Consider the following 23,335-nt stretch of genomic DNA (forward strand, 5'->3'; position numbering starts at 1 on the left):
CGCTACTGCTCTTTCCTCTTTTAAAATGGTCATTAAAAACCAACTCTTTGACAAAGCTTTTAATGTTTCCTTATGTGGTTCGGAGCTAAGTTGATGAGACTCCTGTGAAGCACCTTGAGGTGTTTAATTTAATTGAAAAGTGCATTTTAAATGCAAGCTTTGGTCATTGTTTTAGCTCTCGTGGTTAACGTTTCTTCTGTTCAGAGAAATTGGGGACAGAAGCATGTACCTACACAAAGCCGGTGGCTTTAACTGTTTGACTTGCGTCATGCAAAGGCAGAACTGTACTTCCTGATCATGGGATTCAAGGTCCCTTCACACAAACCACTGTACAAGTGTAAGTGCTATAATACTGTTGACCAAAACCAAAACTGCTGGAGATTAATCCTATGAATTCATTGCTGTAGCATTGTGGGCTGGTGAGATTTACAAGTAAAGAATATCGTTTGTATAATTTATAAGAATTATCATGATCATCATTTTGTGTTTTGCCACCTTAATTTTCATTTCTGTTAACTTTCACAGATATTAATCAGAAATTAGCACTGGGCAGGGAACTCCTTTCATGAGAGGGTTCAGGGAGAATACTGTTATCACTGTCCGTGATTCACTCTGTCACTGGATGACATGTGGTTCATTGTTCATTTTAGATATTGGTATAATCTCTTTTTAAAAATTTGTTTGTGGGACATGGGCATCGCTGGTTGGCCAACATTTATTGTCCATCCCTAGTTGCCCGAGGTCAGTTGAGAGTCAACCACATTGCTGTGCCTCTGGACTCACATGTAGGCCAGACCAGGTAAGGACGGCAGATTTCCTTCCCTAAAGGGCATTAGCGAACCGGATGGGTTTTTCTGACAATCGACAGCGGTTTCAAGGTCATCAGTAGATTCTTAATTACAGATATTTTTTATTGAATTCAAATTCTACCATCTGTGGGATTCGAACCCAGGTCCCCAGAGCATTAGCTGAGTTTCTGGATTAATAGTCTAGCAATAGTACCATCTATTGGAGCCTTGATTGGGATGAAGCGTTTCCATGGGCTGTGCTAACTTGCTATCTAGTAACTGGTTACAGAACAGGATTGAAAGAAGCATAAGACCAGCTTAACTGCTTTGACTGCCAAAATTGGTTTCTAAAGAGCACAGACAAAGTAGAAATTTCTGATCAAAAAATGAAATGGAACTAATAATGCTCTTCCGCAGTGTTCTTAAAATGTGAAACCTTGTGATGGTAGAAGGTTTTTTTAAACATGCTATTGTTCCAGGTGAGGAGAATGACAGGGGCTCTGGTTGCTGTTGGACAGGGCAAGCTAATGCCCCGACATATAGCAGATCTGCTTGAGATGCGGGATTCCAGGGCTTATCCACAGAACATTGTAGCCCCACCTGATGGCCTGTTTTTGAAGAATGTGGAATATGACACAAAGGGTAAGAAGCTAGAACATCAAAAAGGTGGTGATTGTGTGATTCTCGTTTTTGTTTGTGAGAGAAATCTTAGCACAATAAACATACTCGTGTACACTCGCACCCGTGTACACTCGCACCCGTGTACACTCGCACCCGTGTACACTCGCACCTGTGTACACTCGCACTCGTGTACACTCGCACTCGTGTACACTCGCACTCGTGTACACTTGCAAGCATATGCGCCTGTGCTCATATACAGACCTGCGCATATAGACACATTCACTCACATGTACAGATGCTCATATGAACATACATAAATAGAGTTTACACACACAAATATATAGACACTTAAACATTCTCACATATACAGACACTTGCATTCATATATACAGGCACTCACACTTGTACACATACACACTCACACTCATATATACAGGTGCTCACATGCATGCATACAGGTACTCATTTTTCAGACACTCCTCCTATACAGACAAACGTACACTCTCATATACAGGCACTTATTCTTACACACACACACACCTAGGATACTGTTACGAAATCCCACTGATGTTACATGCGAGAATACTCCAGCCTGAAACACTGATTTCAGTGTATTTTCTTTTGGATATTAATGAGAAACATTCGCGGAAAAGGTGAAAACTCAGACCTCTCTTTCATTCAACAACAAAAAAGTATTTATTAAGTGGAAGAAAGATAATAAAACACTACAAAGAACAATCTTATACTTGGGCAAATTAACCGTAAGCACTTGGTCCCTCAAAGACTGAAAACCCAAAAGTATCTGTTTTCCCGGTATTCCTAAACTCTGCTGATACCCCATTTCCCAAGCAACAACCTTTGGTCAAATCTAGTCAGTGATTACCACACCGGACACCTTAAGTGACCAGGACTTGGGAATGGTATTCGGTTCAGTGAAAAAAATGATCTTTTGCACAAAACTGGCTTGCCTTTAGCACTTCATCTATAGCTGAGCTGTTTCCTGAAGACGGCTGCCCCTCTCCCCTGTTCTTCTGCTGCCTTCAGCCCCTAATCTATGGGTGAACTGGTTCCTTGGAATGGCTGCCTCTCTCTATCTTGCTGCTGCTTCTTCAACACCTCGTCTGTGTCCTGACTTTCTGCGCTCTGACTACTAATTGCATCAATTGCAAAGGACACCCTGTTCCCTATATTTAAACATATAATCCCTACAGTGCAGCAGCAGGCCATTTGGCCCATCGAGTCTGTACTGACTCTCTGACAGAGCATCTTGTCCAGGCCCACCCACTGCTTGTAACCCCATGTGTTTACCCCGCTAACCCCCTAACCTTCACATCTTTGGACACTTAAGGGGCAATTTAGCATAGCCAATCCACCTAACCTGCACACCTTTGGACTGTGGAAGGAAACCGGAGCACCCGGAGGAAACCAACACAGACACAGGAAGAATGTGCAAATTTCACACAGACAGTCACTCAAGGTTGGAATTGAACCCGGGTCCCTGACGCTGTGAGGTAGCATTGCTAACCACTGTGCCACCGTTCTGCTCTTTCTCTTAGTTGCTACCTAGTTTACAAAGTACATAATAGTTTGATGTTAGTTGTGCAATAAAACCATTCATTTTAATAGCATCCTACCATTTTGCGACAATACTCATATATAAACAGATACACAGAAACTTGTATACTGTCAGTCACACCGACATATTCAAGCAAAAGACGTACCTACATACACTTTTACATATGATATACATACTGATTCACACTTATATAAACATACACTGGTGCACACAATTTGTTCACGTAAATATACATATTTAAGATAGTCATTGATAATTCGATAGGGAATTCGAGTGAAAGTTCTTTATCCAGAGAATGGTGAGAATATGGTACTCACTCCCACAACTCGTGTAGTTGAAGTGGATCAACATGGTAGCACAGTGGTTAGCACTGCTGCCTCACAGCGCCTTTAATTCTGGCCTTGGGTCACTGTCTGTGTGGAGTTTGCACGTTCTCCCCATGTCTGCGTGGGTTTCCTCCGGGTGCTCCGGTTTCCTCCCACACGCCAAAGATGTGCGGGTTAGGTTGATTGGCCATGCTAAATTGACCCTAGTGTCAGGGGGACTAGCAGGGTAAATATGTGGGGTTACGGTATAGGGCCTGGGTGGGGATTGTGGTCGGTGCAGACTCGATGGGCCGAATGGCCTCTTTCTGCACTGTAGGAATTCTCTGTAGATGGATTCAAGGGGAAGCCAGATACTTTCATGAGTGAGCAAGGAATAGAAGGGTTGTTAATAGGGTTAGATGAAGAGGAGTGGGAGGAAACCTGTTCAGAGCGTAACACCAGCATAAACTTGCTGTACACTTTTCATAACTCGACCTCTCTGAAAAGTTTACACAAGTACAAGTATGGATACAAACAAACATTTATGTTTGTGATCATGCAAATATGTACACACAGCCACAGACACGTATACAAGCATGCACGCATACGTGCAAATATAAACCTACTCACACGCTCTTATTTAAATAGGTTGGACCAGTCAGAGGCAGTTTGGTAGATTCTGTGGTCGGTAAGTCGAGTTAACTAAGATTGCCCAGAGAGTGACACACAAAATTAAAAAGAGCAAGTCAAAGTTTTTGTGATTGAAATGGTTTTGCAAAATAAGCTCAACCTGATTTACTTGTTCAGCTCAGTCTTAGTTAGTCAGTGATTATAGAGACTCTCGCAGTGGGGTTGGTGAATGAACCACACAGAACAGGAAGGATCTGTCCTTTCTCTCTGTTGTATTAGCTGGTTTTAGCCAGTGTGATCCCTGGATTCTGGATCCCTAGATTAAGGAGAGAAATGTTTGTCCAAAACGCCTGCTGAGAAGTGGACTGATGCAGAGGGGAAGGGATCAGGCTCAGCTGTGATGCCCCCCACATTCGAATGACCTGCTGAGTACTCAGCACTGAGGCTTATAATTGAAGAATTGCTGCTTTGACCAAGGTACTGTATCCAACAGGTAACTGTGAAACTGAACCCCAGCAAGGGTCAATGCCAGTTTCTGCTGGACTGGATCCCAGCAAGGGTCAGTGCCAGTTTCTGAGGATCTAGACCCCCAGCAAGGGTCAATGCCAGTTTCTGCTGGACTGGATCCCAGCAAGGGTCAATGCCAGTTTCTGAGGATCTAGACCCCCAGCAAGGGTCAATGCCAGTTTCTGAGGATCTAGACCCCAGCAAGGGTCAGTGCCAGTTTCTGAGGATCTAGACCCCCAGCAAGGGTCAATGCCAGTTTCTGAGGATCTAGACCCCAGCAAGGGTCAGTGCCAGTTTCTGAGGATCTGGACCCCAGCAAGGGTCAGTGCCAGTTTCTGCAGATCTGGACCCCAGCAAGGGTCAGTGCCAGTTTCTGTTGGACTGGATCCCAGCAAGGGTCAGTGCCAGTTTCTGAGGATCTAGACCCCCAGCAAGGGTCAGTGCCAGTTTCTGCTGGACTGGATCCCAGCAAGGGTCAGTGCCAGTTTCTGTTGGACTGGATCCCAGCAAGGGTCAGTGCCAGTTTCTGAGGATCTAGACCCCCAGCAAGGGTCAGTGCCAGTTTCTGCTGGACTGGATCCCAGCAAGGGTCAGTGCCAGTTTCTGCTGGACTGGACCCCAGCAAGGGTCAGTGCCAGTTTCTGCTGGACTGGAACCCAGCAAGGGTCAGTGCCAGTTTCTGCTGGACTGGATCCCAGCAAGGGTCAGTGCCAGTTTCTGCTGGACTGGACCCCAGCAAGGGTCAGTGCCAGTTTCTGCTGGACTGGACCCCAGCAAGGGTCAGTGCCAGTTTCTGCTGGACTGGAACCCAGCAAGGGTCAGTGCCAGTTTCTGCTGGACTGGATCCCAGCAAGGGTCAGTGCCAGTTTCTGCTGGACTGGAACCCAGCAAGGGTCAGTGCCAGTTTCTGCTGGACTGGATCCCAGCAAGGGTCAGTGCCAGTTTCTGAGGATCTAGACCCCAGCAAAGGTCAGTGCCAGTTTCTGCTGGACTGGAACCCAGCAAGGGTCAGTGCCAGTTTCTGCAGACCTGGACCCCAGCAAGGGTCAGTGCCAGTTTCTGCTGGACTGGAACCCAGCAAGGGTCAGTGCCAGTTTCTGCTGGACTGGATCCCGGCAAGGGTCAGTGCCAGTTTCTGAGGATCTAGACCCCAGCAAAGGTCAGTGCCAGTTTCTGCTGGACTGGATTCCAGCAAGGGTCAGTGCCAGTTTCTGCTGGACTGGATCCCAGCAAGGGTCAGTGCCAGTTTCTGCTGGACTGGATCCCAGCAAGGGTCAGTGCCAGTTTCTGCAGACCTGAACCCCAGCAAGGGTCAGTGCCAGTTTCTGCTGGACTGGATCCCAGCAAGGGTCAGTGCCAGTTTCTGCTGGACTGGATCCCAGCAAGGGTCAGTGCCAGTTTCTGCTGGACTGGATCCCAGCAAGGGTCAGTGCCAGTTTCTGAGGATCGGGCCCCCAGCACGGGCCAGGTCTCATAGAAGAGAACAGAGTAATATTTTTAAATGGGCAAAATTTAACCAAAGGAATTCATTAAGGGGAAAGTTAATAGAAAAGATATTAAAATATCTTCAGTTGACAGGGTCGGAATCGCTCTGGAATGGAGTGAGTTTGTTTATTGGTCTTCTACACTGTTTTCTTCATCCCCAAAGCAGGGGGACAATAATATCGTGTTGGGAATTATTTTGTTGGCTGGTCCTCTAATTTGTTTATACTCCATCCTGCAAATTGTATAGATGTTTTGAGGGAAGGGGCTGCTCCATTTTGATTGTATTAATGTGAAGCAGTACAACCTCCTATGTACTGCTTTACATTAAGTGGTTTGCGCACACAGCCTCTCCAATTGGAACCGCTGATTAAACAACAAACTCAGCACTGTTCATGTGCAAAGCATATTTGTCTTGCATGCCAATGGAGGTTGAGGTTTGCCAGCAGTCCAGGCACTGTTATGCATGCCAGATGTTGCAGCTGTGAGTCTTAAACAGATGTCAATGAAGTCGTTTCTCCAGCAACCAAATCTTGAGGGCCCCAGAGGCTTAATTGTGAATTGTCATGGCAATTGTAAAAAAAAAACCTACCTTTTGTTTTGCCTTACAGATCTTGAAGTGGAAGAAAGTGTAATTCAGTGATTGTGGATGGTCCATAGACTCGGCCAAGTATCTTGGAATAGACTTCAGGCTCCAGAGCCTGTTGTAGCAAAGAAAAGGGGAAGAAATAGACAGACTTGCAATTACTTAGCATTTTTCACAACCACCAGATGTCTCAAAGCACTTGACAACCAAAGAAGTATTTTTGAAGTGTAGTCTCTTGTGATGTTGGAAACGTGGCAACCAGTTTGTGCTCCGCAAGCTCCCACAAACAGCGATGTGATAACGAGCAGATAATCTGTACTTTTCAGGTGTTGCTTGAGGGATAAATATTGGCTATGGCACTGGGGAGGACCTCCCTCTTCCCATGCCACTAGATCTTTCAATCCACCTGACAGAACAGATGGGACCTCAGTGAGGTGTCATTTAGAAAATACGTCACCTTTGACTCTGCAGCACTCCCTCAGTCACCCACTGGACTATCAGCCTAAGTTTTTGTGCTCAAGGGGTCGAAATCCCCTCCAACTGGACTTAATGAAATATAAACACCAAATCCTGCACATGAACAAAGAACAATACAGCACAGGAACAGGCCCTTCGGCCCTCTAAGCCTGTGCCGCTCATGTGCCCAACTAGACCATTCGTTTGTATCCCTCTATTCCCAGTCTGTTCATGTGGCTATCTAGATAAGTCTTAAACGATCCCAGCGTGTCCGCCTCAATCACCTTGCTTGGGAGTGCATTCCAGGCCCCCACCACCCTCTGTGTAAAATACGTCCCCCTGACATCTGTGTTGAACCTTGCCCCCCTCACCTTGAACTTGTGACCCCTTGTGTTCGTCACCTCCGACCTGGGAAAAAGCTTCCCACCGTTCACCCTATCTATGCCCTTCATAATTTTATACACCTCTATTAGGTCGCCCCTCATCCTCCGTCTTTCCAGGGAGAACAACCCCAGTTTACCCAATCTCTCCTTATAGTTAAAACCCTCCATACCAGGCAACATCCTGGTAAACCTTCTCTGTACTCTCTCCAAAGCCTCCACGTCCTTCTGGTAGTGTGGCGACCAGAACTGGACACAGTATTCCAAATGTGGCCTAACCATCATTCTATACAGCCCCAACATCATATGCCAACTTTTATATTCTATGCCCCGTCCAATAAAGGCTGTGCTGCCACCTTTAAGGATCTGTGGACTTGTACACCCAGGTCCCTCTGTGTGTCTATACTCCTGATGGTTCTGCCATTTATTGTACAGCTCCCCCTTACATTAGATCTACCGAAATGCATCAGACCAAACAACACGAAAAGCACACAGAGGCAGGCTGTACTGTCAGGGGTTAATTTTCAAAGCATTCCAATATCGAAAGCAAACCAATACTCTGTAAAGACACTGGGACATCATCACAACAATGACACAAGATCACTGCCATCAGACAACTAAAGAAACTGGGTAGGCCATCATAACAAATGGCTCCAGACAAAACAGCTATCAAGCAAACAACACCATCAATGGCCAAGGAGAAAAGGAACTTGTTACAGGCGTATCAGCCTGGGAGCCAGAGACATCTCACCTGAATGGGGTCCATTTGTTCCTGTTAAGGAAACAACATCAGGTCTGTTTGGACCAAGGCATCTAATGGACTAAAGAGATGCTAAGCACTGACCTCCCAGTAGGATGACTTCAGGAAGTATCTCACCTCTTCAGCAGAATGTCTTTGGGAAATGTGTTCTTGATATTTTCAATAAGGATTGTAATAAAAGGCCAAGACTGTGGGCTCTGGCTATGTAGCTGGAAAGAAAATCGGGGCCATTCACGTTGGCTCAGGCCTTTCAACACTGAGCAAACCAGTCGTGTTGGGGTTTGTAAATTTTCTCATCCATATACTGGTGATATTGGCCTGACGGTTCAGACTGCAGTCAGGAATGGTCATCCTGACTCGTGGAACTGCAACCTTTGACCTGAAAGTGTCAATCGTGTGGGGCGTTGTAAGTTATCAGCTAAATCCAAGGGGTATTGGGGCAGAGATTTAAGATAATGTTTTGAAATTTAAACTTAATTTATTAGCGTCACAAGTTTACATTAACACTGCAATGAAGTTACTGTGACAATCCCCTAGTCGCCACACTCTGGCGCCTGTTCGGGTACACTGAGGGAGAATTTAGCATGCCCAATGCTCCTAACCAGCACGTCTTTCGGAGTGTGGGAGAAAACCGCAGCACCCGGAGGAAACCCACGTAGACACAGGGAGAACTTGCAGATTCTGCACAGACAGTGACTCAACCCAGGAATCGAACCCAGACCCCTGGCGCTGTGAGGCAGTACAGATGCCACCAGATGCGCTGAGCATTTCCAACATTTGCCGTTTCTATTGTAGCAAAAATAACCCCATTTGCCTCAACCTTTCTGATTATGGACTCTAGGCTGTTCCACCTCAGGAACCGGGAGGGTCTGCTTCCTCACACATCATATGGAGATGCCGGCGTTGGACTGGGGTAAACACAGTAAGAAGTCTCACAACACCAGGTTAAAGTCCAACAGGTTTATTTGGTAGCAAATACCATAAGCTTTTGGAGCGCTGCCCCTTCGTCAGATGGAGTGGAAATGTGCACATTTCCACCTGCACATTTCCACTCCATCTGACGAAGGAGCAGCGCTCCGAAAGCTTATGGTATTTGCTACCAAATAAACCTGTTGGACTTTTAACCTGGTGTTGTGAGACTTCTTACTGTCCTCACACAATCAGCAGAAGACAGGGGAGAGTCCAAGAGTTGTCGTCTAAATGGAAGCACCACAATCCCTCCCACTTTACTAGTTACAGTCTCCCCAAGCCCACTGCTCTGCATGATATAGATAAGTGGTAATGGAGATTGTCATGCCCAAAGGCAGGTTCTTCAGGTCCTTTATCCTGAGATGCATTCTTGGCAGATTTTATTGGTCCCGGTTTGCCATTGTGTTCAGGGGCGACAGGGTGGGTGAAGCACCTCTCAAGTCTACCTCAGTGATAATGGGGATAAAACCCATGTTTTTGGTGTTGATCTCTGGGCAACCGGGCTAACCAGTCTCCCTCTGAGATTGCCAAATGCCCCTGTATGCAACCGTCCAGGAAAAAGAAGATAACCTGTTGAGTAATTGAGTTGAAGGCCTCGATGGCAACTCTTTAATATTTTCAGTAGAGCGGTTACCACTGGCTCACTGTCACGCGAGTGTTGCAGGTATTTCTGGGGTTACCGTACACTCTGTGATGAAGTGGTGTTTCGATTCCACTTCGCAGCGAGCAATGGCCGGGGTCACGCCCAACCATAAGAGCAGAAAGAGGCCATTCGGCCCATCGAGTCTGCTCCACCATTCAATGTGACTGTTGTGATGTGATAATCCTCTCGTCCACTTTCCCGCCTTATCCCCATAAACCTCGATTCTCTTACTGATTAAAAATCTGTCCATCTCAGCCTTGAACTTGCTTATCGACCCAGCACCAGTTGAAAATTGCCTGGGACGGTCTCCAATTGTGGCAGCAAATTTTGAAGTTCAGGGAACCTAAAAGCAAGCACCCAGTTATCTAGATTCCCTCCTGACCACGTGAGGATTGATCCCAGAAAAGGTAGCTCGGTATCCGTATTGGGTTGGTGTCAGAACTGCAGCTTCTTGCAATGTATGAATCACTCCGTGCACTCTGCATTCTAACCACATCCCCTGAGGTGGGCGTACCAGAACTGCTGCTCTGCTGAGCTTGAGTGTGGGATGATGCCTGCTCTCAGATGGAAAACTGAAATTCGAATCCCTGGCCCACATCTCTGTTTCATATGGTTCAGTTAGATAGAGATGAGTAATACAACAGAAAGTGGTGTCTCAATGCTTGGGCGGCACGGTGGCACAGTGGTTAGCACTGCTGTCTCACAGCTCCAGGGACCCGGGTTCGATTTCTGGCTTGGGTCACTGACTGTGAAGAGTTTGCACGTTCTCCCTGTGTCTTGCATGGGTTTCCTCCGGGAGCTCCAGTTTCCTCCCACAGTCCAAAGATGTGCAGGTTAGGTGGATTGACCCTAGTGTCCTAGGATGTATAGGTTAGAGGGATTATCAGGGGTAAATGTGTGGGGTTGTGGAGAGAGGGCCTGGGGTGGGATTGTTGTCGGTGCAGACTCAATGGGCCGAATGGCCTCCTCCTGCACTGTATGATTCTATGATTTCACATATAGCTTTCTGCTGAATAAACTGTAACTCCTTTTTCCGTGTGTGTCTTATTATCAGTAAATTAGTGAATTATAATAGAAAATGAGTTGCAAAGGTTTGGTACCACGTTGAGCTGAACCAGGTCTCCAATTTCTTTTAAATTTTTCTTTGTTCATGAGAAGTGGGCATTGCTGGCGAGGCGAGTATTCATTGTCCTTCTCTAATTGCCCTTGAGAAGGTGGTGGTGAGCTGCCTTCTCGAACTGCTGCAGTCCATGTGGTGTAGGTACACCCACAGTGTTCAGGGAGAGAGGTCCAGGATTTTGGCCCAGCACCAGTGAAGGAATGGCGATATATTTCCAAGTCAGGTTGGTGTGTGGCTTGTGGTGCTGGTCCTCCTGTGTGTCTGCTGTCCTTGTTCTTCAGAGCGGTAGAGGTCACTGGTTTGGAAGGTGCTGTCAAAGGAGCCTTGGTGAGTTGCTGCACTACATCTTGTAGAGCTTGTGGGTTGTTTTGCCCTGGAGTGTGTCGAAATTCTTGAGTGTTGTTGGAGCTGCACTCAGCCCGGCAAGCAGAGGGTATTTTATTATACTCCTAACAGGTGGACAGGCTTTGGGGAGTTACTTAGAATCATAGAATAGAATCATAGAATCCCTGCAGTGCAGAAGGAGGCCATTCGAAATGGTCGGGAGCTTCGCGTTTTTAGGTGTCCAGATCGTCAACAACCTGGTCCCCTCATGCCGACACTATAGTTAAGAAAACCCACCAATGCCTCTACTTTCTCAGAAGACTATGGAAATTCGACATGTCCACTATGACTCTCATCAACTTTTAGAAATGCACCAAAGAAAGCATTTTTTCTGATTGTATCACAGCTTGGTATGGCTCCTGCTCTGCCCAAGACCGCAAGAAACTACAAAGGGTTGTGAACGTAGCCCAGTCGATCACTCAAACCAGCCTCCCATCCATTGACTCTGTCTACACTTCCCGCTGTCTCAGAAAAGCAGCCAGCATAAATCAAGGACCCCATGCGCCCCCGACATAGTCTCATCCACCTACTTCAAGAACAGCTTCTTTCCTGCTGCCGTCAGACTTTTGAATGGACCTACCTCGCACTAAGCTGATATTTCTCTACACCCTAGCTATGACTGTAATGCTGCATTCTGCACCCTCCCCTTTCCTTCTCTATGAATGGTATGCTTTGTATTGCGCGCAAGAAACAATACTTTTCACTGTATACTAATACATGTGACAATAATGAATCAAATCAAATCAAAATCCGAGTAGAGGATAGCTGGGGTGCCCCTGCCTCTGACTGCTGTGGGGACGTGTCAGTGTGGTGTTCTTCTTAAAAGTTACCCTGAGTTTAATGTAGAGCTATGCCCCACCGAGGTGTCTGTCTCTGCACTGGTGGAGGGTGCAGTTGAGTGCTGCGATGGACCTTCTTGAGCCTCTTCATTCTCGGATGTGCTCCAAGGGCTTGGAGCGTTGCTCGGCTGCGTGGATGGCCTGGATCTGCTCGTGCCTGCAATAAATAAGTGACAGTTTTAGTGAATAGCTCAGAGTGCACTGTGATTGTCAGGATTGAGGAGCTGAGATCCGTGCTAGCTCGTTGGGAGAGGCTAATCTGCGTGTTGCCACAGGAGTGATCTCTAACCTCCCCAGCAAACTCAGCTGCAGCCTCCTCGAATTCCACGAGGGCCACTGTCCTCTGCTGTTCTTCCTCCGATCTGGGCTCGCTCACATTGTTGAGGGCCAGCTTGCCCTGTGTGAAGCAGTAAGAAAAGCATGTGATCAGAGGGACAGGGCAGAGTCTGTTTGAAATGCAATTCTCCCCAGAAAGGGCCAGAGGATGGAGTGTGAACGACATGACAGATGGGGGGAGGGTGGTGACGTGGAAGTGTCCATGAGAGACTGAGTGTTGCTTTGTGTCCCTCGTTAATGGATGTGCGAGATCTGTGAAGAGGGAAGCCATTTGAGTACATGATGCCACGGTGAGATTTTGATATTGGAGGGAGTTGAAGGATGACTTACCCTGTTGGAGAGGATGAGATCACTTATCCACTTCCTGCACTGCATGGCACTTTCGACAATTACCAATCGCACTGACGTCCTGGGCAACCGTCTCCCTGCCAGAGGGGTGAGATTGGTGTGTTTCCTGGAACCTGGGTAGAGGACATGCCCCTGTATCAGACTCGTTGAATCAAGACCCTCAAGGCCATGTTAGTTGAAGGGGGATCCAGACTCCTTGAGGCTGTCATCCTTTTTCCTCTGGGTTGCTGACAACCTGCAACACCTGGTGAAGACATGTGGGCTGGCAAGAGTGATATGAGTGTGCTAGACCCATGGTAAAAATCAGAGTTAGGAACTAGAAGGGAAATCACCCAAAGGCTTGTTGCCAGGGAAGATGCTGAACTGGGCAGTATTCAGGTTTAAACTTGATCAGATATTTTTTGGAGAATGGATTGAGAATGGAGCTCTGATGATTGGATTGACAATTCCAACAGGTCCGATCCTCATCATAGAATCGCTACAGTGCAGAAGGAGGCCATTTGGCCCATTGAGTCTGCACTGGCAAGATTATGAGGGACATGGACAGAATGGATAGTCAGAAGCTTTTTCCCAGGATGGAAGAGTCAATTACTAGGAGGCATAGGTTTAAGGTGTGAGGGGCAAGGTTTAAAGGAGATGTACGAGGCAAGTTTTTTACACAAGAGAGTGGTGGGTGCCTGGAACTGCTGCCGGGGGAGATAGTGGAAACAGATAAGATAGTGAGTTTTAAGGGGCGTCTTGACAAATACATGAATAGGATGGGAATAGAGGGATATGATCCCCGGAAGGGTAGGGGGTTTTAGTTGAGTCGGGCAACATGGTCAGTGCAGGCTTGGAAGGCCGAAGGACCTGTTCCTGTGCTGTAATTTTCTTTGTTCTTGACTCTCTGACAGATTGCCTTACCCAAGCATTCTCCCCAGCCCAGTACCACCAGACATTTACCATGGCTAATCAATCACACCTACACCTCTTGGGCACCAAGGGGCAATTTAGCATGGTCTAACACAGTCTGCACCCTCTCTTTCTCAATGAACAGTATGGTTTGTCTGTATAGTGCACCAGAAACAATACTTTTCAATGTATACTAATACATGTGACAATAATCAATCAAATAAAAAAAAAAATCAAATCAATCAACTTAACCCACACATCTTTCGAGTGTGGGAGGAAACCGGAGCACCCGGCGGAAACACACAGACACGGGGAGAGTGTGCAAATTCCACACAGACAGTGACCCAAGGCCGGAATTGAACCCAGATCTCTGGTGTTGTGAGACAGCAGTGCTAACCACTGTGCCACCTTGCTGCCCACATGAACCTGATGTGCTTTCACCCATTCCTGCAATTTCGAATGGTTTGTGTTGTGTGAATTTACCCATTCATTCTCAGGCAGTCCAGTCATTCAGAATGGAAAAGCCAGGCACCACTGGTTCTGTGATGTCTTTAATTACAGCACAATTGAAGTTCAGTAATTACTGAAACTACAATCAGAGAGATAAAACTTAATATCATCTTACAAATTCACAGGGTTTGGACGTATAAGAAATTGTTGGGATTATAGATGTTGTAGTTTAAAACATTTACTATGGGCGGCACGGTGGCACAGTGCTGCCTCACAGTGCCAGGGACCTGGGTTCAATTCCAGCCTCGGGTCAATGTCTGTGTGGAGTTTGCACATTCTCCCCATGTCTGCGTGGGTTTCCTCTGGGTGCTCCAGTTTCCTCCCACAGTCCAAAGATATGCGGGTTAGGTTAATTGGCCATGATAAATTGCCCCTTAGTGTCGGGGGGGGGGATTAGCAGGGTAAATGGGGTTCGGGGATAAGGCCTGGGTGGAATTGTTGTCTATGCAGGCTTGATGATCCGAATGTCACTGTAAGGGTTTTTATCTGAGGCTAATTATTGAGTTTAAATTTAGCTAGTACAAAGACTCGCGACACAGTATCCTGGTGAAAGGCTAACGCATGTTGAAGTTACAACACAGTGACAATACAATTATACAACTTCCAAAAGACATTATACACACCCACTCGCTCATCCCAGTCGGATATGAACCAATTATCATTAGTACAGATCAATCATTATTAGTAAATGTCATATACCTCGGCCAATCACAGATATTCTCTGACAGCATGGGAACAATAAGTTCTCGCGGTTTCTGCCTGATTTTCTCATAGCCACCTGTCCCGGACTCTTATCTGGCCGATTCATTAGCTATCTGGATTCACCAGCTTGTCCTTGTTCAATGAGTGTCTCGTTCACTGAGCTGCCTGGTACTCATGCTGATAAGAGCTATGCTTCTATGGGTGTATGGAATGTGGTTCACTTTACTGGCCTTTTTCCCATGATGCCTTAGAACACTGGCATTAATCAAGATGCATGTCTGTTTAATAATACACTTTCAAAGACACATGTTTAAATTCTCTAACTGTGGTTATATGTGTTTCTATGCGACCTCTGTAAAATATATATGGCACCGCTGCCTCACAGCGCCTGGGACGCGGGTTCAACTCCCAGCTTGGGCCACTGCCTGTGTGGAGTTTGCAAGTTCTCCCCGTGTCTGCATGGGTTTCCTCCGGGTGCTCCAGTTTCCTCCCACAATCAAAAGATGTGCGGGTTAGGTGGATTGGCCATGCTAAATTTCCCCATTAGTGTCTGAGGGCCTAGCTAAGGTAAATGCATGGGATTATGGGGATAGGGCCTGGGGGGTTTGTGGTCGGTGCAGACTCGATGGGCCAAATGGCCTCCTTCTGCACTGCAGGAGTCTATGATATAAGGTGATTCTTACCCTAAGCTAATCCACTCTATTCTAATAGTCTTTATTAGTGTGTTAAATCCCAGAGTATTTTGAAGTAAATTGCCCCGTAGTGCAGGGTAAATACGTGGGGTTACGAGGATAAGGCCTTGGGATTGTTGGCGGTGCAGACTTGCTGGGTCAAATGGCCTCCTTCTGTACTGTAGGGATTCCATGATTCTAAAGCCATTCAAATACTCCAGCATATAAGAGACAAAACAAGTTTCAATTAGGACTGAGTTTGTTTAACAATACACAAACCTATGTGCTTAACAGGAAATGACGTGTCAAATGGAGTAGGACGCTGTGGTCCAAGAACTATTTTTAATTGTGTGTAGGAGAACAGAAAGCATCTGTAGACATCCTTTAGGTGCTGAATTGTAGGACGCTCTGTGCCGTGCAAAGCAGTCTGCTTCACTCCCTTGTCGTTTGCAGAGGAGGTCACCTGTGATCTAAACCATTGGTCGCTGTTGCAATGTGTGGGGTGAGGTCGCTGTCTGAGAAGTGAAGTGAATGTGTTTGAGAGCCACTCGCTTCGCAGGGTCCTGACTTTCAAAACCCTTTCAATCGCTGAGATTATTGTAAAGCCAGGAAGGATCATATCTGTAAGACCGTGAGCCAGACCTGGTGAGTGTTGTACACAATATTGTATATTCTGCTATTATTCCACTCCTTTATCTATAAAATTGATATCCAGAAAATGGCAATGTCTATGTTCTTCTAAGGTGAGAAAGTGAAAAACAGGAAATGAAACTATTTAATGTGATTTAATCATCTCATATAAGTGACAATAACAAATTTCAACTGGAATTAAATGTGATTTGATTTGATTGATTATTGTCACATGTATTGGAAGTAATAAGTCTCACAACACCAGATTAAAGTCCAACAGGTTTATTTGGTAGCAAAAGCCACTAGCTTTTGGAGCGCTGCTCCTTCGTCAGGTGAGTGGGAGTTCTGTTTACAAACAGGGCATATAAAGACACAAACTCAATTTACAGAATAATGGTTGGAAAGCGAGTCTTTACAAGTAATCAAGTCTTAAAGGTACAGATAATGTGAGTGGAGAGAGCGTTAAGCACAGGTTAAAGAGATGTGTATTGTCTCCAGACAGGACAGTTAGTGAGATTTTGCAAGCCCAGGCAAGTCGCGGGGGTTACAGATAGTGTGACATGAACCCAAGATCCCGGTTGAGGCCGTCCTCATGTGTGCGGAACTTGGCTATCAGTCTCTGCTCAGCGACTCTGCGTTATCGTGTGTCGTGGAGAACGCTTACCCGAAGATCAGAGGCTGAATGCCCGTGACCGCTGAAGTGTTCCCCATTCGGGAGGGCATTCGGCCTCTGATCTTTGGGTAAGCGTTCTCCAAGGCGGCCTTCACGACACACGACAACGCAGAGTCGCTGAGCAGAGACTGATAGCCAAGTTCCGCACACATGAGGACGGCCTCGACCGGGATCTTGGGTTCATGTCACACTATCTGTAACCCCACGGCTTGCAAAATCTCACTAACTGTCCTGTCTGGAGACAATACACATCTCTTTAACCTGTGCTTAACGCTCTCTCCACTCACATTGTCTGTACCTTTTTAAGACTTGATTACCTGTAAAGACTCGCTTTCCAACCATTATTTTGTAAATTGAGTTTGTGTCTTTATATGCCCTGTTTGTGAACAGAATTCCCAATTACTTGACGAAGGAGCAGCTCTCTGAAAGCTAGTGGCTTTTGCTACCAAATAAACCTGTTGGACTTTAACCTGGTGTTGTGAGACTTCTTACTGTGTTTATTCCATTCCAACGCCGGCATCTCTACATCATGACATGTATTGGGATACAGTGAAAAGTATTGTTTCTTGCACGCTATACAGACAAAGCATACCGTTCATAGAGTACATAGGGGAGAAGGAAAGGAGAGAGTGCAGAGTGTTACAGTCATAGCTAGGATGTAGAGAAAGATCTACACCTTTCTCTACCTGGTAGGTCTGTTCAAAAGTCTGACGGCAGCAGGGAAGAAGCTGTTCTTGAGTCGGTTGGTACGTGACCTTAGACTTTTGTATCTTTTTCCTGATGGAAGAAGGTAGAAGAGAGAATGTCCAGGATGCGTGGGGTCCTTAATTATGCTGGCTGCTTTTCCGAGGCAGCAGGAAGTGTAGACAGGGTAAATAGATGGGAGGCTGGGTTTGTGTGATGGACTGGGCTATGTTCACAACCATTTGTAGTTTCTTGCGGTCTTGGTCAGAGCAGGAGATATACCAAGCTGTGATACATCCGGAAATGATGCTTGCTATGGTGTACCTGTAGGAATTGGTGAGAGTTGCCTCCTTGGGTTCAGGATATATGTTAGTCAAACACCTACATTCATCAGAAGCACAATGAACTCACACTTCAGGTTGGGAGGAAAACCAGCAGGCTATCAGCCCCGCTTCTAAAGTTAGAGAGCCAGCTAAATATATGAAAAACTTAAAAAAGCAATTGGCCTGGTTCAGGAGAGGCAATTTAACCCAGTGATTAACTGTTGCAACAGTAAGTTCCAAGCTTGTAACCTTTAAATGCCCCGAGATCCTCAGTTCAAATGGGCGAACGTTGTTAGGAAAGTTAGATAAGCATCATCATAGAATCCCTACAGTGCAGAAGCAGGCCATTCAGCCCATCGAGTCTGCACTGACTCTCCAACAGAGCATCCCACCCAGACCCTATCCCTGTAACTCCACGTATTTACCCTGCCAATCCCCCTAAGCTACACATCTCGGGGCCAATTTAGCACGGCCAATCAACCTAACCCGCACATCTTTGGAATGTGGGAGGAAACCGGAGTACCTGGAGGAAACCCACGCAGACACAGGGAGAACATGCAAACTCCACACAGACAGTGACCCAAGGCTGTAATTGAACCCTGCCATAGAATACAACTCCCACATGTACACGGCATGATAATGAGCATGTCACTTTGTTGGTCATGTTTGCTGTGTGCACCTCTGTGTGTTTCGGGAATGATCTCTCAATCTTTCTGATCAGAGGTGGCCCTGATCAGCTAACCATAAAAAATCTCATGAGATTAATTTTGACGGAGAGCAGGGAAGTTCTCTCCGACTCGATCAACATTATGGCCATTATAACAGTGCTGTTTAGTAGGAACCTGCATGGGCAAACTGGCTGAAATTTCCGCTGTATACCAGTGACTGCATCTTAGTACTTCACGGTATTGGCTGTAAAGTGAATCATAGAATCACTCCAGTGCAGAAGGAGGCCATTCAACCCATTGAGTCTGCACCGACCACAATCCCACCCTGGCCCGATCCCCATAACCCCATGCATTTACTCTAACCAGTTCCCCTTGACACTAAGGGGCAATTTAGCATGGCCAATCAACCTAACCCGCACATCTTTGGAGCGTGGGAGGAGACCGGAGCACTCGGAGGAAACCCACGCAGACATGGGGAGAACATGCAAACTCCACACACACACACACACAATGACCCAAGCCGGGAATTGAACCCATCTCCCTGGCAGCAGTGCTAACCACTGTGACACTGTGTAGCTCGTGGGAAGTGCTGTGGAAAGTCCTGAGTTTGTACAAGTCACTATTTAAGTGCCTTCTTCAAGAATAAATATCCAATTGCTTCCTAATACCCAACTTAAGTTTAAAGTTAAAGTTTTATCACCCAACGCACACACACTGTATCCACTGAATCCATAGATGTGTGTTATTCCCTAACACTGGAGTCTCCAGCAATTGAAAATCAAGCTCCAGAACATGCTGTGTGCAGTCCGAGAGAGAAATCATTGGGATGTGAGAAACTTTTTTAAAAATTCCTTTACAAGATATGAAAATATTGAAAATGGAGCTGTTTGGCTGATAGTCAATCATCACCCAGTTGGGTAATGAGTCTTTTTGCTTTCCAATTGGAGTAGAAAGGTGACACATGGATACATGCGTTGTCCCATGAATGGCTGGAGCAGGGGGTGGGGGGGTGAAGTTGGGGAACGTCACATGATGAAACCTATGCTTGCACTGGAAGGGGGTGCAGAGGAGATTCACCAGGATGCTGCATGAGATGGAACTTTTAAGTTATGAAGAGCGGTTGGCATGGCTTGGGTTGTTTACATTGGAGCAGAGAAGACTGAGGGGCGACCTGATCGAGGTGTACAAGATTATGAGAGACATGGACAGAGTGGATAAGGTGCAGCTGTTCCCCTTAGTTGAAGGGTCAGTCACGAGGGGGCATAGGTTCAAGGTGAGGTTTAGGGGGGGATGTGAGGAAAATCATTTTTACCCAGAGGGTGGTGACGGTCAGGAATGTGCTGCCTGGGAGGGTGGTAGAGGTGGATTGCCTCATATTCTTTTAAAAAGTAGGGTGAGTACTTGGCACATCATAACATTCAAGTGCAGAGTCGATGGGCTGAAGGGCCTCTTCTGCGCTCGATGATTCTATGATTACATTTAATCGCGATTGGCAACATCACCTGACACCCTTCCCAAAATTCCTGTCACTGTTTGTCAGAAGTAAGGCTTTCCTTGGTTGGTTTCTGGATGGTCGATCCAAGATGAAAAAAGGTTTGCTTAATAAAAACGCCAGCTGTGATCCTTGCTGAAAGCAATTCCCCTGGTAACATTTTAATTTTTTTGTGTGTCCAGATCTCCTTAAAAGACGCACCACCGATCGTATAACGGAGTCAGAGGGTCAACTGACGTGAGACACAAACATGAACAACTCAGTAGAATCTTCCACAGACGTGAATTGCCATCTTGAAGCTAATTTCCAGTACTATTTATTTCCAGTGGTCTACAGCATTGTGTTCATCCTGGGCTTGACTGGGAATGTTTTGGCTTTATGTTTACTGACCAAGAGAATGAAGAAAGCCTCCCCATCCTATGTGTACATCACGAACCTGGCTGTCGTAGACATCATTTACATTTGTACCTTGCCCTTCCGTATCTACTACCACATAAAAAAAAACGATTGGCCCTTTGGAGACATAATGTGCCGGATTACGGGCACCTTCTACTTTGCTAACATATACATCAGCGTCATTTTTCTCAGCCTTATTTGTCTGGACCGATACATCGCGGTGGTCCACCCGAGACGATACATCAGGATGAGAAACACGCACTTCTCCACGTTGGGCACGGTTCTGGTGTGGGCGTGCTCCTTGACCATCATGCTCTCCTTGGTCCTCAGCGGGTCACTAAATAGCACCTTCAAAAACAACACCACAGCTTGCTTCGAGAACTTTGACCCCGAGACCCTGAGCAAGAGGATGGCAGCCTATAACATTGTGGCTCTCGTGTTTGGTTTCATCATCCCCTTCACGATCATCGTCGTATTTTACCCTTTGGCGGCCAAGAAAATAGCCCAGCTTAAACGCAGTGCCTTCAGTGAAAAGGCTCTGACGATGATCCGGGTCATTTTGGTGATCTCCGTTCTTTGTTTTGTCCCTTACCACGTCACCCATCTTTTCCATTTCCTTGCTCGCCTGCAACTTATTCGGAACTGTGCCTTCAGCAGCTTCCTCTACAAGTTCAGACGGATTACCATGGCCTTAGCCAGCCTCAACAGCTGCTTAGACCCTCTGATATACTACTTTGCAACCACCCATTTTAAGTTGCGTTACAGTCGAAAGAAGAGATCCATTCAGCAAGTTATAAATCTCCACAGACAAACAAAATCGGCCCAGCAGGTTAGCACTATATCCTGGCAGAAAAGTGAACTCTGACACTGGCGAACACATGGAGGAACTCGGTGACTTGGGGTCTGAATAGAATCATAGAATCCCTATAGTCCAGAAGGAGGCCATTTGGCCCATCAAGTCTGCACCAACCACAGTCCCACCCAGACCCTCTCCCTATAACTCCATTTATTTACCCTGCCGATCTCCCTGACACTAAAGGTCAATTTAGCACAGCCAATGCACCCTAACCAACACATCTTTCAGACTGTGGGAGGAAACCGGAGCACCCGGAGGAAATCCACGCAGACATGGGGAGAACGCGCAAACTTCACACAGTGACCCAAGCCGGGAATTGAACCTGGGTCCCTGGCACTGTGAGGGAGAGACAGACAGTGCTAACCACTGTGCCACTGTGTCGCTCTGGTTGTGAGACTGCCTGGGCTGGGATTTGAAGTCAAGGTGACAATTCACAGCTTTCCCATCTCAATGCTGTAGTCAAGAACATGGGAACAGGAGGGTGTCCAATTAGTTCCTCGAGCCTGTTCTGCCGGTGAGATCACGGCCGAACCTTAATTCACACCCACCTTCACTCCATGTCCCTTGATTAAGAAAAGTCTATCAATCTCAGACTTAAAATTAACCATTTCTCTGGCATCAGTTGCCATTTTTGGAAGAGGTTTCCAAATTCCACCCTCTTGTGTGTTGAAATGTCTCCTAATTTCACTCCTGAAAGGTCTTGCTCCAATATTTTGGAGGGACAGGATTTATGAACATTTAGAGAGGTTTAATATGCTCAAAAGTAGTCAGCACGGCTTTGTCAAAGGCAAATCGTGCCTTACGAGCCTGGTGGAGTTCTTTGAAAATGTGACTAAACACATTGATGAAGGAAAAGCGGTAGATGTGGTTTACATGGACTTCAGCAAGGCGTTCGATAAGGTCCCCCATACAAGACTTCTCGAGAAAGTGAGAGGGCATGGGATCCAAGGGGCTGTTGCCTTGTGGATCCAGAACTAGCTTGCCTACAGAAGACAGAGAGTGGTTGTAGATGGGTCTTTTTCTGAATGGAGGTCGATCACCAGTGGAGTGCTCCAGGGATCTGTTCTGGGACCCTTGCTGTTTGTCATCTTCATAAATGACCTGGATGAGGAAGTGGAGGGATGGGTTGGCAAGTTTGCCGACGACACGAAGGTTGGTGGTGTTGTGGAAAGTTTGGAGGGATGTCAGAAGCTGCAGAGTGACATAGGTAGGATGCAAGACTGGGCGGAGAAGTGGCAGATGGACTTCAACCCGGATAAATGTGTAGTGGTCCATTTTGGCAGGTCAAATGGGATGAAGGAGTATAATATCAGGGGTAAGACTCTTAGCAGTGTAGAGGATCAGAAGGACCTTGGGGTCCGGGTCCATAGGACTCTTAAATCGGCCTCGCAGGTGGAGGAGGTGGTTAAGAAGGCGTATGGTGTGCTGGCCTTCATCATTCAAGGGATTGAGTTTAGGAGTCAAGGGATAATGATGCAGCTTTATAAGACCCTTGTCAGACCCCACCTGGAGTACTGTGCCCAGTTCTGGTCGCCTCATTACAGAAAGGATGTGGAAGTCATAGAAAGGGTGCAGAGGAGATTTACAAGGATGTTGCCTGGATTGGGTGGCATGCCTTATGAGGATAGGTTGAGGGAGCTCGGTCTTTTCTCCTTGGAGAGACGAAGGATGAGAGGTGACCTGCATAGAGGTTTACAAGATGTTGAGAGGTATAGATCGGGTGGATTCTCAGAGGCTTTTTCCCAGGGCTGAAATGGCTGCTACGAGAGGACACAGGTTTAAGGTGCTGGGGAGTAGGTACAGAGGAGATGTCAGGGGTAAGCTTTTCACTCAGAGGGTGGTGGGTGAGTGGAATCAGCTGCCGTCAGTGGTGGTGGAGGCAAGAGACTTTTAAGAGACTTCCGGATGAGTACATGGGACTTAATAGGATTGAGGATTATAGGTAAGCCTATTTATAAGCCTAGGTAGATAGGGACATGACCAGCGCAACTTATGGGCCGAAGGGCCTGTTTGTGCTGTAGTTTTTCTATGTTCTATGTTCTAATGTTTTGACTATATTACCTAGTCCTTCATTCCAAACTACGAGAAATAGTTTCTCTCCAACTCCCA

General features: G+C 46.5%; 2 protein-coding genes across 5 annotated transcripts in view; both read left to right on the top strand.

Annotated features, from left to right (window-relative positions):
- pusl1 (pseudouridine synthase like 1) overlaps positions 1-23,335 on the top strand; it is a 262,904-nt gene that overhangs the window by 88,884 nt on the left and 150,685 nt on the right. For 2 of the 4 annotated variants that reach the window (XM_078238908.1, XM_078238909.1), the window contains exons 7-8: positions 1,268-1,430; positions 6,521-10,731. In XM_078238908.1, coding sequence (XP_078095034.1) covers positions 1,268-1,430; positions 6,521-6,552 — 195 coding nt within the window. In that variant the 3' untranslated portion in view covers positions 6,553-10,731. Of the gene's footprint in view, positions 1-1,267; positions 1,431-6,520; positions 10,732-23,335 lie in introns of those variants that run through there. The other 2 variants (XR_013500535.1, XM_078238911.1) reach the window with 2 other exon arrangements.
- Positions 20,225-21,235, top strand: LOC144509911 (lysophosphatidic acid receptor 6). The gene has a single exon (XM_078238905.1). The coding sequence runs from the start codon at positions 20,225-20,227 to the stop codon at positions 21,233-21,235; it is 1,011 nt and encodes a 336-aa protein (XP_078095031.1).

The sequence above is a fragment of the Mustelus asterias genome, chromosome 22 (assembly GCF_964213995.1).
Source record: "Mustelus asterias chromosome 22, sMusAst1.hap1.1, whole genome shotgun sequence".
Lineage (NCBI taxonomy): Eukaryota > Metazoa > Chordata > Chondrichthyes > Carcharhiniformes > Triakidae > Mustelus > Mustelus asterias.